At 49.2% G+C, this 14,948-nt stretch overlaps 1 protein-coding gene across 1 annotated transcript in view; it reads right to left on the bottom strand.

Annotated features, from left to right (window-relative positions):
* The window catches only part of DNAH9 (dynein axonemal heavy chain 9), a 330,380-nt gene that overhangs the window by 187,140 nt on the left and 128,292 nt on the right, over positions 1 to 14,948 (bottom strand). Inside the window, exons 30-32 of the mRNA XM_047832566.1 lie at positions 14,081 to 14,219; positions 12,061 to 12,348; positions 738 to 948 (exon numbers count right to left, since the gene is read on the bottom strand). Of these exons, the coding sequence (XP_047688522.1) occupies positions 738 to 948; positions 12,061 to 12,348; positions 14,081 to 14,219 (638 nt within the window). The remainder of the gene's footprint in view (positions 1 to 737; positions 949 to 12,060; positions 12,349 to 14,080; positions 14,220 to 14,948) is intronic.

Below are 14,948 nucleotides of genomic sequence, written 5' to 3'. Positions count from 1 at the left end.
GCCCCTGACTGAAGGCCCTGAATGAGAGGAATCCAGGCAGCCAGACCATGATGCAGTCAGACACTGAGACAGGAGGAGGGAGCTGAGAGGTCCTCATTCTGGAAGCCACGTGGGTTTTACAAAGAGGTCCTATGGGCTCAGAGTTTTCTTTTCAGCTCTCTCCCAGTGACTGTGCCTCCTTCCGGCATCTACCAGTGACTCTTAAATCTTAGAAGGCGACCCCGGGCTTAGCACTAAGCGAACTGGGATTTAGGACCCTTTGCATCACTAGAGAAGGGATCGTGGTTCTGGGTCCCGCCCGAGGTGGTGATGAATGGCGTCTTCTGTAGTGATGTCTCCCCATCACTCCTGGGGCCGTGCCGATAGGAACAGGTGTCCACTGTGAGACGCTACAGCATTTTGGGGAATGAGCTGCGGGCCTCCCCATCCCGCCCACGTATTCATTCCACCTGCCAAGCAATGAGCGGACTCTGACTTGTGCTCTAAAGTCTCAGAACCCTGGTTGAGAATGCCTGCCTCGTCTCTCCTCTTTCGATGCCCTCTCTCACGGAGCAGCTGGAAGCGTCCCCAAGGAAAGAGACTATCCCAAGGGCTGAGGTTCCCCTCCGAGCCCACATCAGTGCCTTCCTTTCTCTGATTCTTTTCACCTCCTTCTCCCACTCCGTACAGAGCGGGCCAGCGTTCTTCCCTCTGAAGTTTGCCCCTGGATGTGGACTCAAGCCTGCCCATGGTCTTACCATCCTTCCATTCTCTGGTAGCTGGATTGATGATACCAAAGAGCTCATCGTTTGTGACCGCTTTGGGGTTGAGGTCCACCCAGACGGGGCGACGCTTCATGATCTGATGGGTCTTGTGCAAGGATTTGAGCACCTGAGACTTGCCGGCACCAGCGTTGCCCACCACGAACACCGAGTGCCGCACTGCCAGGAGCTCCTCCAGCTGGGCCACCTGGGGAGACACAACGTTATCAGCCAAAGGGACCAACCTCTGCACTTGCATCCCAAGCGCTCATCCGTGGGGCCAGGCTGGTCCCCAAGGTGAGACCCGATGTCAACAGAGGAAGGGATCCGAGCGAGGGGTCCTAAGTGTGGGGGCAACGTACTTGTTCATCATTCAGTCGTATAATTATTAGTCACCAACTAAGTGCCGGAGAGCGGGGCAGGCGGAGGGAGATTCAGAGAGGACGTCCCTGCCCTCCGTGAGCTTCCAGGCTAACGGGGAAGCGTAATGGTTTGCCGTGATCGAGGGATTTGTGAAGGGCCATGGGAACAGATAGGAAGAAACAGTTGATTTTGTACAGATAGAGGAACAAGAAAGGCTTCACAGAGGCGGGGGGATTTGAACTGGGCTCCGGGGGTGCATTTGCCAAGAAGATGAATAGTGGGGGTGGGGGGGATATTCCAAGCGGAGGTAAGGGCACAGACAAAGGCTTGTGGTGTGACAGAGCACGATGTGGGTGGCCAGATGTTTTGATGAGCCTGGAGTCAAGGAGTCCTTTGGGGACAACGGTGGCACTGGAGCCCTTATGGCTCTTGTTCTGGCTTGCCTCCAGCCTGGCCTTTCCACACTGTTGTGGGGGTACATCCCCTGGAATGAAAATCTGATCACGCCACTGCCATCACTCTGTCCCTTTAGTGGCTCTCCAGAGCTTTGGTGAGGAAACCCCAAATCCTCAGACTGGCTGACAAGGTCCTTTTGCAGACGGGCCCAAGTCAGCTTCCAGCCCATCTCCCCTCCCCCCAGCATGCACATTCCAGGGAGACAACTGGGATTCTTTAACGATGTTCTTTCCCGAGTCTGCGCCTTTCAAGACAGGGTACTTTTGATTCAGACCTTCTCCTTGCTCCTGCTTCTTCTGCCCAGACCTGGACGTCCCTCAGCCTGTAGGTACCTACATACTAGTACTCATCAGTGTCACAGTGGTTACTCCTCTCCCTGTGAGATTCTAAGCCCATTGAAGGCAGGCTAGGAGGGATTTCTCATCTTTTTTAAAAAAAGTTTTTAATGTTTATTTTTGAGAGAGAGAGAGAGAGAGAGAGAGAGGGAGAGAGCGAGCGAGCAGGGAGGGGCACAGAGAGAGGGAGACCCAGAATCTGAAGCAGGCTCCAGGCTCTGAGCTGTCAGCACAGATCCCGACGCGGGGCTTGAACTCACGAACCATGAGATCATGACCTAAGCTGAAGTTAGATGCTTAACCAACTGAGCCACCCAGGCACCCCATGAATTTATCTTTTTATTTCCAGTGTCTAGCAGAGAATCTGGCAAACACCAAGCATTGAACAAGTATTTGCTGAAAATGGGAAGGATGGTTGGAAGGGCCGGGCAGCCCCTATTGTGAAAGGTCTTACACATCTTGGGCTAAGACGTTCAAACTTTAATATAGATCAAGCGTATTTTATTAAAAAAAAATTTTGTTTATTTATTTTTGAGAGGGGGGCGGGGCAGAGAGAACATTGAGCAGGGGAGAGGCAGGGAAAGAGGGAGAGAGAGAATCCCAGGCAGGCTCTGCACCATCAGCATGGAGCCTGATGTGGGGCTCGATCTCATGAACTGTGAGATCATGACCTGAACTGAAGTCGGACACTCAACTGACTGAGCCACCCAGGCACCTCTAGATCAAGTATATTTTGCACTAGAAGATCCTCAATGGCTGAGTTAAGTGAACCGAAGAGGTAATGTACTAGATATTGACACAACAGTGGAACAATACAAAGATTTTTCCCCATACGTTTTATTTATTTCTCGTTTTTCAAAAATGATAAAAAGTAATTGCTCTCTACATTTTTTTTTTAATTTGAGAGAGACAGAGAGAGAGCACAAGCAGGGGAGAGGTGCAGAAGGAGACAGGAAGAGGGAGAGAGGAAGACAGAGGAAGAGGGAGGGAGAGGGAAAAAGAGAGACAGAAGAAACAGGGAGGGAGGGAGGGAGAATCTCAAGCAGCCTCTACACTCAGTGCGGAGCCTGACGCGGGGCTCAGTCCCACAACCCTGGGATCGTGACCTGAGCCGAAATGGAGAGTCAGATGCTTAATGGACTGAGCCACCCAGGAGCCCATAATTTGTCTATTTTAAAACAATTAAGTGATACAGGTGTTAAAATGAGTTCTGGGGGATCAGGAGGAGGGCGGCACTACTGAGCTCACTATAAAGGTAGCGGATGAGGGGCGCCTGGGTGGCGCAGTCGGTTAAGCGCCCGACTTCAGCCAGGTCACGATCTCGCGGTCCGGGAGTTCGAGCCCCGCGTCGGGCTCTGGGCTGATGGCTCAGAGCCTGGAGCCTGTTTCCGATTCTGTGTCTCCCTCTCTCTCTGCCCCTCCCCCGTTCATGCTCTCTCTCTGTCCCAAAAAATAAATAAACGTTGAAAAAAAAATTAAAAAAAAATTAAAAAAAAATAAAGGTAGCGGACGAGTGGCTGTTTGGGGAGCAAGATGGTTAGCTTCCACTGTGGCAGACTGATTTACTGAGATACTGAGTTTTGCTCTCCACGGAATCCATATTTTTCTCTCCTCTGTCCCCAGCTGCTGCTAGAACTCTGAGTCAGGGACCAAAAGCACCCAAAAGGGGACTCTCAATGCTGGCTCTCGTTCACGTCCTTCAGGGACTTAACGCAGGATCTTTCCAGATAAGGAGAGTGTTGGGAAGGGCCTGTGGGAGCTGCCATCTAGAGCTAATATATGGAGGCAAGAGAGTCGGCCACGTGAAGATCTCTGGGCGATGTTCCGGGTAGGGGGACAGTGAGTACAAAACCCTCAGGTTTCAGCTGTGAGCCTGGAGGGCTCAAGGAACAGAAAAGAAAGGTGGGGTGGGGAAGAGTGTAAGGTAAGAGTGGCGAGCAGAGGTCAGATGTGCAGGAACGGGGACTTGGAATTGTATTCTTTTTTTGTTTGTTTAGCTTTTCTTTTTTTTTTTGAGAGAGACACAGAGGGAGAGAATGAGAGGGGGAGGGGCAGAAAAACAGGGAGACACAGAGTCCGAAGCAGGCTCCCGGCTCCGAGCTGTCAGCACAGAGCCCCATACGGGGCTCGAACCCATGAACCGTGAGATCGTGAACTGAGCCGAAGTTGGACACTTAACTAAGCCACCCAGGCGTCCCAGAATTTTATTCTAAGTACAACAGAAAGCATTTGGAGGATTTAAGCATGAAACTGGCCCGAGAGCATTGCATTAAAAAAATGAAGGAGGGGAAAACGGAGCCCTGGTTATCGAACTGAGACTGTATTCTATTCCTACATCATTTCTTTTTCCCACGAACAACTTCTGACTGCTTCCCTGATCCTGAAAGACTTAAAATCACTCTCTAGTTCCATTGACTTCTTTTTATTCACTTCTACAGCGTTATTGAGATAGCATTCAAGTACCATAAAACTCACCCTTTTAAAGTGTACAATTCGATGCTTTCGAGCATATTCACGGGACTGTACAACTGTCACCACCATTAAGACGTTTTCTTCACTCCAAAAGGAAAAACCATACCATGAGTAGCCCCTCTTTATCCTCTGACTCCTACCTCAGCTCCGGAAGCCCTTGATATACAGTCTGCCTCTATAGACTATTCTGGGCACTTCATACAAACAGATGTAGAACAATATGTGGTATTTTGTGGATGGCCTCTTTCACTCATGACGTTTCCAAGGCTCATCTGCGCCGTGGTGCATACTAGCCCTTCCTTCCTTTATGGTTGAATCAAATTCCGCTGGGTAGGTGGGTCACAATTTGATTATCTGTGTATCAACCGATGGATGGGTCATTTCTATTCTCCAACTATTATGAGTCTATCTGCTTTTGACAGTATCCCTGTCCTTCCCTTTCTCTCCTATCTTCAGCCAGACGCATTATACCCTTACGTTGCTATGTTTGATAATAGTTATATGTCATTCTATCCATATATCTAGACCTTCTCTATTTTCTGGGATTGTAAGGGTTGAAGACCAATCATGACTTAAGTTTTTATGGCCATAGAGATTTTTCATTGCAGAAGAAAGTAGTTGCCTGGAATGTGTTGTGTTCTCTATGAGCCTGGTGTCATGACCTGACACATGATGTTCTCAGCATTAACCCATGGATACTCTTTTCTTACATTCCATATGTTGATCAATATCAGGTTATGTTTACTTAAAAAAGTTGGGGGGTGCCTGGGTGGCTCAGTTAGGCGTCTGACTTCGGCTCAGGTCATGATCTCACAGTTTCTGGGTTTGAGCCCCATGTTGGGATCTGTGTTGACATCTCAGAGCCTGGAGCCTGCTTTGGATTCTCTGTCTCCCTCTCTCTCTGCTCCTCCCCCACACATGCCGTCTCTGTCAAAAATAAAATAAAACATTAAAAAATTTTTTTTTAATTGGGGGATGCCTGGGTGGCTCAGTCACTTAAGCATCCAACTCTTGGTTTCGGCTCCGGTCATGATCTGGTTTGACCCCGTGTTGGGCTCTGTGCTGACAGCATGGGGCCTGCTTAGAATTCTCTCTCCCCCTCTTCTCTCTCAAAATAAATAAATATTCAGAAAAGTTTCAGACCGTGACTTTTTTCTCTTGGTGTTCTAATTGCTTTCCTTTTTCTTTGTTAAAATAAAAGACATTTGCCTTAGAAGTTTAATAAAATTACATAAGAACTTTCATCATGATGATCTATTCTTGCTTGAGCGTATCCATTTTGAGGTCTTTTGTTGGAGACTGTGAACTTCCTGCCCTGATTTGGATGGATCGCTTTCTAGGTCTGCTGACAGCTATAATGCTAAGGTTTCTTTTTCTGATTCTTGATGTTTTGAAACCCGTGGCGTTATTATTTTTCACCCTCAGTTTTCCATAGTATGTCTTCAAGTACCATTCAAAAGGGTACATAACCCCGATGTCTATAGCAGCATTATTTACAATGGCCAAGATATGGAAGCAGCCCGAATGTCCACTGACGGGGGAAATGGATAAAGATGTGGTATATACATGCAATGGGATGTTACTCAGCCCTCAAAAAGAATGAAATCTTGCCATTCGCAGTGATGTGGACAGAGCTAGAGAACATAACACCAAGCGAGATAAGTCAGTCAGCGGAAGACAAATACCGTATGATCTCACTCAAATGTGGAATTTGAGACACAAATGAGTAAAGGGAATGAAAGGAGACAAATCAAGAAACAGACTCTTAGCTATAGAGAACATACTGATGGCTACCAGCGGGGAGGTGGCCGGGGGGATGGGTGAAATCAGGGATGGGGGTTAAGGGGGGCACGTTAGTGATGAGCATCGGGTGATGTATGGGCATTGCTGGGTCAATATATTGTTGTATACCTGAGACTAATATTACACTGTATGTCAACTGGAATTAAAAACAATTTTTTTAACATTTATTTTGGAGAGACAGAGACAGAGCATGAGCAGGGGAGGGGCAGAGAGAGAGGGAGGCACAGAATCGGAAGCAGGCGCCGGGCTCCGAGCTGTCGGCACAGAGCCCGACGTGGGGCTCGAACCCACGCACCGTGAGATCATGACCCGAGCCGAAGTTGGATGCTCACCTGACTGAGCCACCCAGGTGCCCCTCAAGTGGAATTTAAATACAAACAAAACCAAACATCTGTTTCTCCAGCTCTAGAAAGTTCTTTCTAAAATTCCCACTGGTCACACGTTGCATAACCTAGATCAATCTTCTCTGTTATCCGGACTCTTGCATTTTCGGTCTCTTTGTACATCATATCTATTGTATTGTTATACACACATTATATCTACATAAATAAAGACATAAGTATCTCTTATCCTTATAAAACACATATATTGAGGGGTGCCTGGGTGGCTCAGTCAGTTAAGCATCTGACTTCGGCTCAGGTCATGATCTCACGGCTGTGAGTTTGAGCTTCGCGTCGGGCTCTGTGCTGACAGCTCGGAACCTGGAGCCTGCTTCCCATTCTGTGTCTTCCCCTCTCTCTGCCCCTCCCCTGCTCATGCTCTATCTCTCTCTCCTTCAAAAATAAATAACCATTTTTTAAAAAATTAAAAAATATATATATAGAATAAAAACAAATGTTTTTTATACATTGTATATATATGTATATATGTATATGTATGTACATACATACATGTATGTATATATATGTATGTATATATATACATATATTTATGTATTTTATATATTGTTTTTATATATTGAATAAAAACAAATGTATATAAAAATGCATTTTTAAACTTACACACATCCATACGTAATTTCTTCCTGGGGTATTTCCTTGACTTCCCCTTCCAATCCCCTTACTGAATTTTGTGTTATCAATGATACAATTACGCATTTCAAGGAGCTCTTTACAATTCTTTGATGGTTCTTTTTACTTATTTACTTATTTTTACAGCATCTCATTCCATTTTTATGGGTATCACTTTCCTAATTTCCTTCAAGGATACTAATTAGAACTTCCAAAATGTTCTCCTCCTTACCTGCACTGGAGTCAGCTGCTGTGTGTGTGTGTGTGTGTGTGTGTGTGTGTGTGTGTGTGTGTATGTGTGTGTGAGCATGTGCGTGTGGGGGGGGGTGTCTGTCAGCTTGCCTTTGTCTCTCGTGCTGTTGGCTTTCTCCAGCATCCGGTGAGCCTCAAGTTTAAATGAAGATCGCTGCCCTGCATTTTCAAGGAGGCTGGGCAGGTGGATACGCTCGGGGTGCCTTCCCGAGATGGGAGCTCGCGGACGTATGTACACGTGGACCATAGACCTTGCAGGTGAGTAAGCAGGTGACTGGCCTTCAGGCTGAGGGGCCCCGAGTGGAATAGACAGGCCATAAACTGGGGCACCAACACCCCAAGAGCAGATATAGCCACCCCCTCCAAGAGTTTATTAGATTACTTTAGACTTTTCCTTCCGGCTGCGGGTTAAATGCCTGGCTGTATGTGGTCTGCCTTCTTGGGAATTTGGAACTAGAAGACAGAGCTGGGAGAAGAGTGTGGGGAAGCAGGTGGCAAAATTATAAGGGAAACACTTAATGGTCCCCCTTCGGCTGTTGCCGGTTCTTCTTCTCGCCCCTGCCCTCCTTCGCTACCAATTCCAAGCCCAGGGCTTCCCCCCTGGGGTCCGCCTGGGTGGACTGGCCCCCTCGGGGTGGATGCTGGCCTGTAGCCCCTCCTGCCCTGTGTGATCTGTCCACCTGCTTTCATCCTGTTTCCAGGAACTGATGGAACCATCTCCTTCTAGTTTCCACACTCCTTACTCCTTTTTTCTTAAAAAAAAAAAAAAAAAAAAAAAAAGAACGTATACTATCGCTTTTCAGGGGAATCTCCCGATGGCATCTCAATCCAGAGCCTCACGAGGTATCTCTGATGAACTGACTTTCAGGAGTTCAGGTGGAAGGCGCAGACGACAAGTGGGTGGGAGACAGCATGTTTTAACAGTATCTGTCTTATCAGAGGAGCAGAAAGCAATCATGAAAAAGGAAGAGAGAGAAAGAAGGCGCAGAATGGGGGCCAGCTGAGCAGGGAAAAATGTAGCAAGTGGCAACGTAGGGCCACGTGGCCTCAGCAGACTCGCAGAGCGTCCAGGAAGATGTGGGCAGTTCTGATGCTGGGACATCGGCCCCAGAGCCCTACATAGCGGCAGCCTCGTGGGATTTACCTCCCCTCTGAGGATCGGAGCCCTTCCGAGGAAACCCCTTGGTCTGGCATTCAAGGCCCCCGATATCATGCTGCCATATGACCCTTCGAGTCCTACTGCTCCCTCCCGGGCCCCGTGACCTTTTTCCTAGTGACGCCGGACTTCTTGCCAGTGTTCATACCATCCCTGTGTTTCCCCGTCTAGCCCTTCACCGACACTTTTCTTCTACCTGGAAGGCCTTCAAGCCCACCTCTACCTTGAAGAAGTCTATCCACCACACTTGGGAGGAGGGAGGCTGGGTGTGGGGACAGACAGGCAAAACACAGTCACAGCTGTGAAGGACCAGGTAAAGTTTTGCTTTCCTCGGTGAAACGTAATCTCAGAGATGCGAGCAGACACCAATTTGCAATTCTATTTATATACAGCCGCCGGGGCTGAATCTCAACCAACTGTATTGTATTCCATGCTAGAAAAGCCTCCAGGAGGCTTTTATGGCGCCCCATGGCAGAGAAGGAACAAGGCCCCCTAGTCCATTAACGTCCTCAAGGGGGAGCACGTTCTCGCTCATGAAACCCTCAGTGGCAGATCCTGCAGAAGTAATGGTCGTCCAGCTTCCTCATCTGTAAAGTATCTCACCTGCTCCGTCGGCCTCGGTGGTTGGGGGGGGTGGGGGCAGGGGAGGGTCAGATGTGATCCATAAAGTAAGACACCCGTGAGCTCTCAAGGCAGCGTTCACAGAATTCCTAAAGATATCACTGCACACAGGGGCGCCTGGGTGGCGCAGTCGGTGAAGCCTCCGACTTCAGCCAGGTCACGATCTCGCGGTCCGTGAGTTCGAGCCCCGCGTCAGGCTCTGGGCTGATGGCTCGGAGCCTGGAGCCTGTTTCCGATTCTGTGTCTCCCTCTCTCTCTGCCCCTCCCCCGTTCATGCTCTGTCTCTCTCTGTCCCCAAAATAAATAAACGTTGAAAAAAAAAATTAAAAAAAAAAAGATATCACTGCACAGGAAAACAATCTAGCCATGCTCCTGTACCCTGGGACCCTCTCTTGTGGCACCTGTCACACCCTCCTTCAAGGTATAGTTACTTGTGGGCAGATACATCTACTGTTACAACAGTCATGCCTCCTGAAAACATGACTGTCTGCAAAGGTGCTCAGTAAAAATAACAGACTTACGGAAAAACAGGATTGGGGCGGACCAGTCAAAAGGGACAGAACTTAGAAGGGAGTCTGGGCGGCTCAGTCGGGAGGGCATTCGACTTTGGCTCAGGTCATGATCTCATGGTGTGTGAGTTCGAGCCCCGCGTTGGGCTCTGTGCTGATGGCTCAGAGCCTGGAGCCTGCTTCGGATTCTGTGTCTCCCTCTCTCTCTCTGCCCCTCCCCTGCTTGTACTCTGTCTCTGTCTCTCAAAAGTAAATAAATGTTAAAACATTTTTTTAAAAAGTGCAGAACTTCATATCCAAAGCCCGAAAAATTTCGACAATGCATCCTAATCCTAGGAAAAATGTTAGCACAGTTAAATCACTAGAGCGTTTGCTCCTTGCCTCATGTTGGCCAATCTTTTGTCTCTCTTGCATGCTATCTTTCTCAATGTTTTTATATTACTTATATATTTTATTTGTAAGCCACAGTTTACAGTTTATTGTGCAACTTTTCTTAGAAATTTCTACACCCAACATGAGGCTCAAACTCCCGACCTCAAGATCGAGAGTCACACGCTCCTCTGACTGAGCCAGCCAGGTGCCCCTATTTTTTTTTTTTTTCATAGGATTTTTAAAAAGTAATCTCTATGCCCAGTGTGGGGCTTGAACTTGCAACCCTGTGATCAGGAGTTCCAGGCTCCACAGACTGGGCCAGCCGGGTGCCCCAACTGGGGTACCTGTGTGCTTCCTTTTCCAAGAGGTAGGTCATGGGTGCACTCACTTCTAATAAAGACCATTTTAATCATGATTAAAGATCTGTTCTAGACAGAGCTCTTTAATCCACTGTTTTTTTTAAATTTTTTTTAACGTTTTATTTATTTTTGAGACAGAGAGAGACAGAGCATGAACAGGGGAGGGTCAGCGGGAGGGAGACACAGAATCTGAAACAGGCTCCAGGCTCCGAGCTGTCAGCACAGAGCCCGACACGGGGCTCAAACTCACGGACTGCGAGATCATGACCTGAGCCGAAGTCAGCTGCTTAACCGACTGAGCCACCCAGGCGCCCCTTTAATCCACTGTTTTAATGCAAGGAGAGAAATGTCTTCACCTGTCCTGAGCATCCTCCAGAAAATAGAAACCACCATGGCTCCAAAGGCCTCGGAACCTATTATACTTTCCCTGAAGTTTCAGATTTCTTTCCCTGAAACTCTATACGTACTGTTAAGCAGACTCATTTTCTGTTGCTGCTCTAACAAATTACCACAAAAGTACTGGCTTGAAACAACCCAAAGTCATTATCTCACAGCTTAGGTGGTCAGAAGTCCAAAGTGGGTCTCACAAAGTGGGGCAACAAGGTGTTGACAGGGCCCGTCCCTTCTGGGGCCTTCTATGGGAGCATCCATTCCTTGCCTTTTCCAGCATCTAGACGCCTCCCGCATTTCCTGGTGCATGGCCCCCTCCTCCACCTTCAAAGTCAGCAATGGCTGGTGGAATTTTAACTCTGGAGTTATGGAGATAACTATGGACACGTCCTCCTGTGTCCCTCTTTCACTTACAACGACCACCGTCATGGGGCACTTGGGTGGTCCAGTTGGTCAAGTGTCCGACTCTTGGTTTCGGCTCAGATCACGATCTCACGGTTGGTGAGTTCTAGCCCTGCATCGGGTTGTGTGCCTACAGCGCGGAACCCGCTTGGGATTCTCTGTTTCTGCCCCTCCCCCACTGGTGCAATCTCTCTCTCTCTCTCTCAAAATAAATAAACTTAAAATAAATCTTAAAGACCACCACGATTATATAGGGCCACCTAGGTAACCCATGATCATCGTCCCGTCTTAAGGTCAGCCCGTTAGCAGCCTTCATTCCACCTGCAGCCCTCATCTCCCCTTGCCATGTAACATAACGTACATCCTGGGGACTGGGCTGCAGACATTATCCTGCCTGCCACCCTCAGGGTTTGTTTGTTTTTCTTCCTTTAATTGTGAGAAAGCTTGCCCCTGACCACTTCAGAACATTTACAAGCTCGGAAAACTGCCTAAGAACCAGCATGACTTCCAATTTCATCATTGCTCTGAAATCACGTCTGAAGTAGTTCATGGGAAAATAACACGTGAAGCAGCAGTGGAACAGCTCGTGTTCCTCTGCCGGATCGTGAGCCTTCTGGATGGCAGGGCCCCGTCCTTCCCTTGTGTTCCCCACCACACATTCCGCATGGTGGGTGCCCCAGTAAAGAGCTCTTGAAACGAATTCCTACTGGGTAGATACATAGTTGTACATCTAAGGCAACCCTTTGGATTAAGGACCACCCATCATCCAAGAAAAGCATTGAGCAACAAGAAGAACTTGGGAAGGAGAAACCCCGTGTACCTTGAGCACAAAGTTGTCCTCGGCCTGGAGCTTCAGCTCCACCACGGCCTTCCGAACCAAGGCTTCGAAGTTGAGGTCTCTCCTCCGAGGGACATCCAGGGCAGGAAAGAGGTCCCCAATCAGGCCCATGAACACTGGCACATCATCGGTCACGATCTTGGGGATGTTGAAGTCTCTGAGGGAGCGCATCAGGACCTGGTCCTCGGGGCGGTCAGGGTCTCCTCGCTTCAGGGATCCCGCCACCACCAGCACCGACTTGATGGCCCGCAGGCCCCAGTCATAGTGGTCCTGAGGGAAGGCGGCACGGGTCAGGCCGGAGCCGCTGGGATGCAGAGCGCCACGTGCCCGTGCTGGCGTCCACACGATTACCAGCGGGTCACTTCCGAGGCCAAGGCAGAGGCACAGGGCAAGACCAATGACACGGGACATCAGGGTCACGGATGATGACAAAGCAGACCCAGAGCATCCCGGGGGCTGGGGGTCGGAGAAACCAAACAGAACCACTTCCCGACCCACCTGGCTTCTCCTTGTACATTCAGAGAGCTGAAGGGTATCCGGGAGGCAGCCATGTTGGCTTAGATATGGCGGAGGCTGAGCTCACAAGCTCTGCACCTTGGAGGCCTCCAAACTCTCTGAGGAAAGCAACTGAAAACAATCACTGGTAGCAACCAGGAGAAAGGAAATTCTAAGAGTTTAAGCAAGAGACAGGGGGGCTTGGACTGAAGGTGGTAGAAAGAAAACGAGATGGATTTGAGAGGGCGCCAGAGCGGGCAACGAACAACAGCTCGTCCGCGGTTAGGTGCAGGGCTGTGGAAGACGAAAATGCCGAGGAGGACTCCCAGGGTTCCAGAATCAGCAAGCAAGTGACGTAGTGAAGCAAGGAATGTGGGAGAAGTGGGCTGGGGTGGGGTGGGGACCTGTGGCAGAAACCAGTGAATATGAGGGTTTGGAGGTCACAAGAGAGGCTCAGGGTGGAGTTGTGGATGTCGGCCGCTGGTCTGGACGTCAGTGGTGGTGGGGAATCTACGGAAAGAATGCAATCACCAAGGGGCCTGGGAAGCATGAGGCAACAGGAGAGGTTTTTAAAGAAATCCACCTTGGACAGATTTCACAGGGCCGGGTGTTCCCCGTGCTGTGGCGGCAAAGATGGTCCCTGTGAGCCCCGGACGGAGGAGACACTCAGTGGGGACAGCCCAAGGAAGCCTGAGTGGCTGTCCCTGCCACCAAGAGATTCTCCGTCACATCCCGTGCAGAGCCCAACATGGGACCTGAACTCACGACCCTGAGATCAAGACCCAAGCTGAGATCAAGAGTTGGACACTTAACTGACTGAACCACTCGGGTGCCCCCTTCGGCACTTTTTTTTTTTTAAGTTTATTTATTTTGAGATAGAGACGGCACGAGCGGGGGAGGGGCAGGGAGAGAGGGAGAGAGAGAATGCCAAGCAGTCTCCAGGCTCTGAGCGGTCAGCACAGAGCCTGACATGGGGCTCAAACCCACAAAACTGGGAGATCATGACCTGTGCAGAAACCAAGAGTCAGAGACTTAACCAAATGAGCCACCCAGGCGCCCCCTTCGGCATGTTTTAAGGTGCTATTCCTGTGGGGGGGGCCTGCCCTAGGCAGCAGCCACATTTAAGGACAAGTGGTGAGGTACATGGGGCTCGATGACTCACTATCTCCCCAACCCTCCCCCCCATCTCGTGTCCCTCTGGGTAGAGACCGTTCCCTCCAAGGGAGTTTCGTTGGCCACTGAGGTGTTTCTCACGGGACACGGGTGGTCGATGAGGTGCTAAGTAGTCTGTGAAAAAAAGGTAAGTTTGGGGGCCGAATAAGATTTTTTTTTTAACGCTAAGAAAGTGAATACGAATCTTTGTTGTGGAAGTGTGCAGAACTCATACTATGCTTATGGGCGCGTTGACAGAAGGCTCTAATGTTTCCCTATGACCTCGGCCCCGAGCCCCGTCCAGAGGTGGGGCGATCACACGTGACTGGTGGCCCAGCGTCACTAGAGAGAGTACCTGTTTAGAGAGCAGCTCTTTGCACAACCGGTAAAGGGTGATGAACTTCCTGGCCAGCGCCCGTGCTTCAATGAATCCTTCTGCCACCAGCATGATCTCACAGATCAACTCGAAGTCTGGAACCACCATCGCGCAAGGCCTGTGGACAAGGGGGCAGAGGGCCAAGATGGTTTTCCTAACCATGGCTGAAGGGAGGCAGAGGGGGGCGGTGCTGGTAAGACAACAGACACTGGCTGCGATCACGGACAGAGGCCATCTGCGAGGATAAACATCTTGGCCCTTAGCAACGGTTTCGTCTAAGACTTCCAACTTACGGATGAAGTGATGAAGGATATGGGACGTGAGTTGTCTTGTCCAAGGTGATGGGTGATAGTAGCAGTTGGGGACAGGATCGGGGCTACAGCTCGTGTTGTGACCTGGGTCCAGCGAGCCTTCCACAGGCACAGATCAGTAAAGCTTTGGCAATTAGTAATTTATTAGATTAGTGGTTCCTATAATAGATTAGGGACTCCGGTTGAAGAATCGGGTCTCTCCTGGGGTCCACAAGAATCTATATCTCATTTTCAAGACGTGCATCTCCTCCAAGCCTAGACGCTCGGGGCCTATTCTGTACTTATGTGCGTACAAATGTAAGTATCTAATGCCGAGGTCTCAAGTAAATACCCATTAACCCCATCTTGCCACAAAACGGTATATAGGGGGATTTTTGTCTTTCTGTAAGGATTTACTTTGATTTTTTTTTTCCTGCCTGGCTCTAGAAACATTTGATTGCAAAATCACTTATTTTTCAAGTTAATTTATTAGGTATATACCAGGAGCCTAAGGTCATTTACAGTTCTTTAATCGCATTTTCCCCACGCGGATGTAC

This window comes from Prionailurus viverrinus, chromosome E1, assembly GCF_022837055.1.
Source record: "Prionailurus viverrinus isolate Anna chromosome E1, UM_Priviv_1.0, whole genome shotgun sequence".
NCBI classification, from domain to species: Eukaryota; Metazoa; Chordata; class Mammalia; order Carnivora; family Felidae; genus Prionailurus; species Prionailurus viverrinus.
The sequence above is the reverse complement of the archived record's forward strand: the minus strand, read 5'-3'. Positions and strand labels throughout refer to the sequence as shown.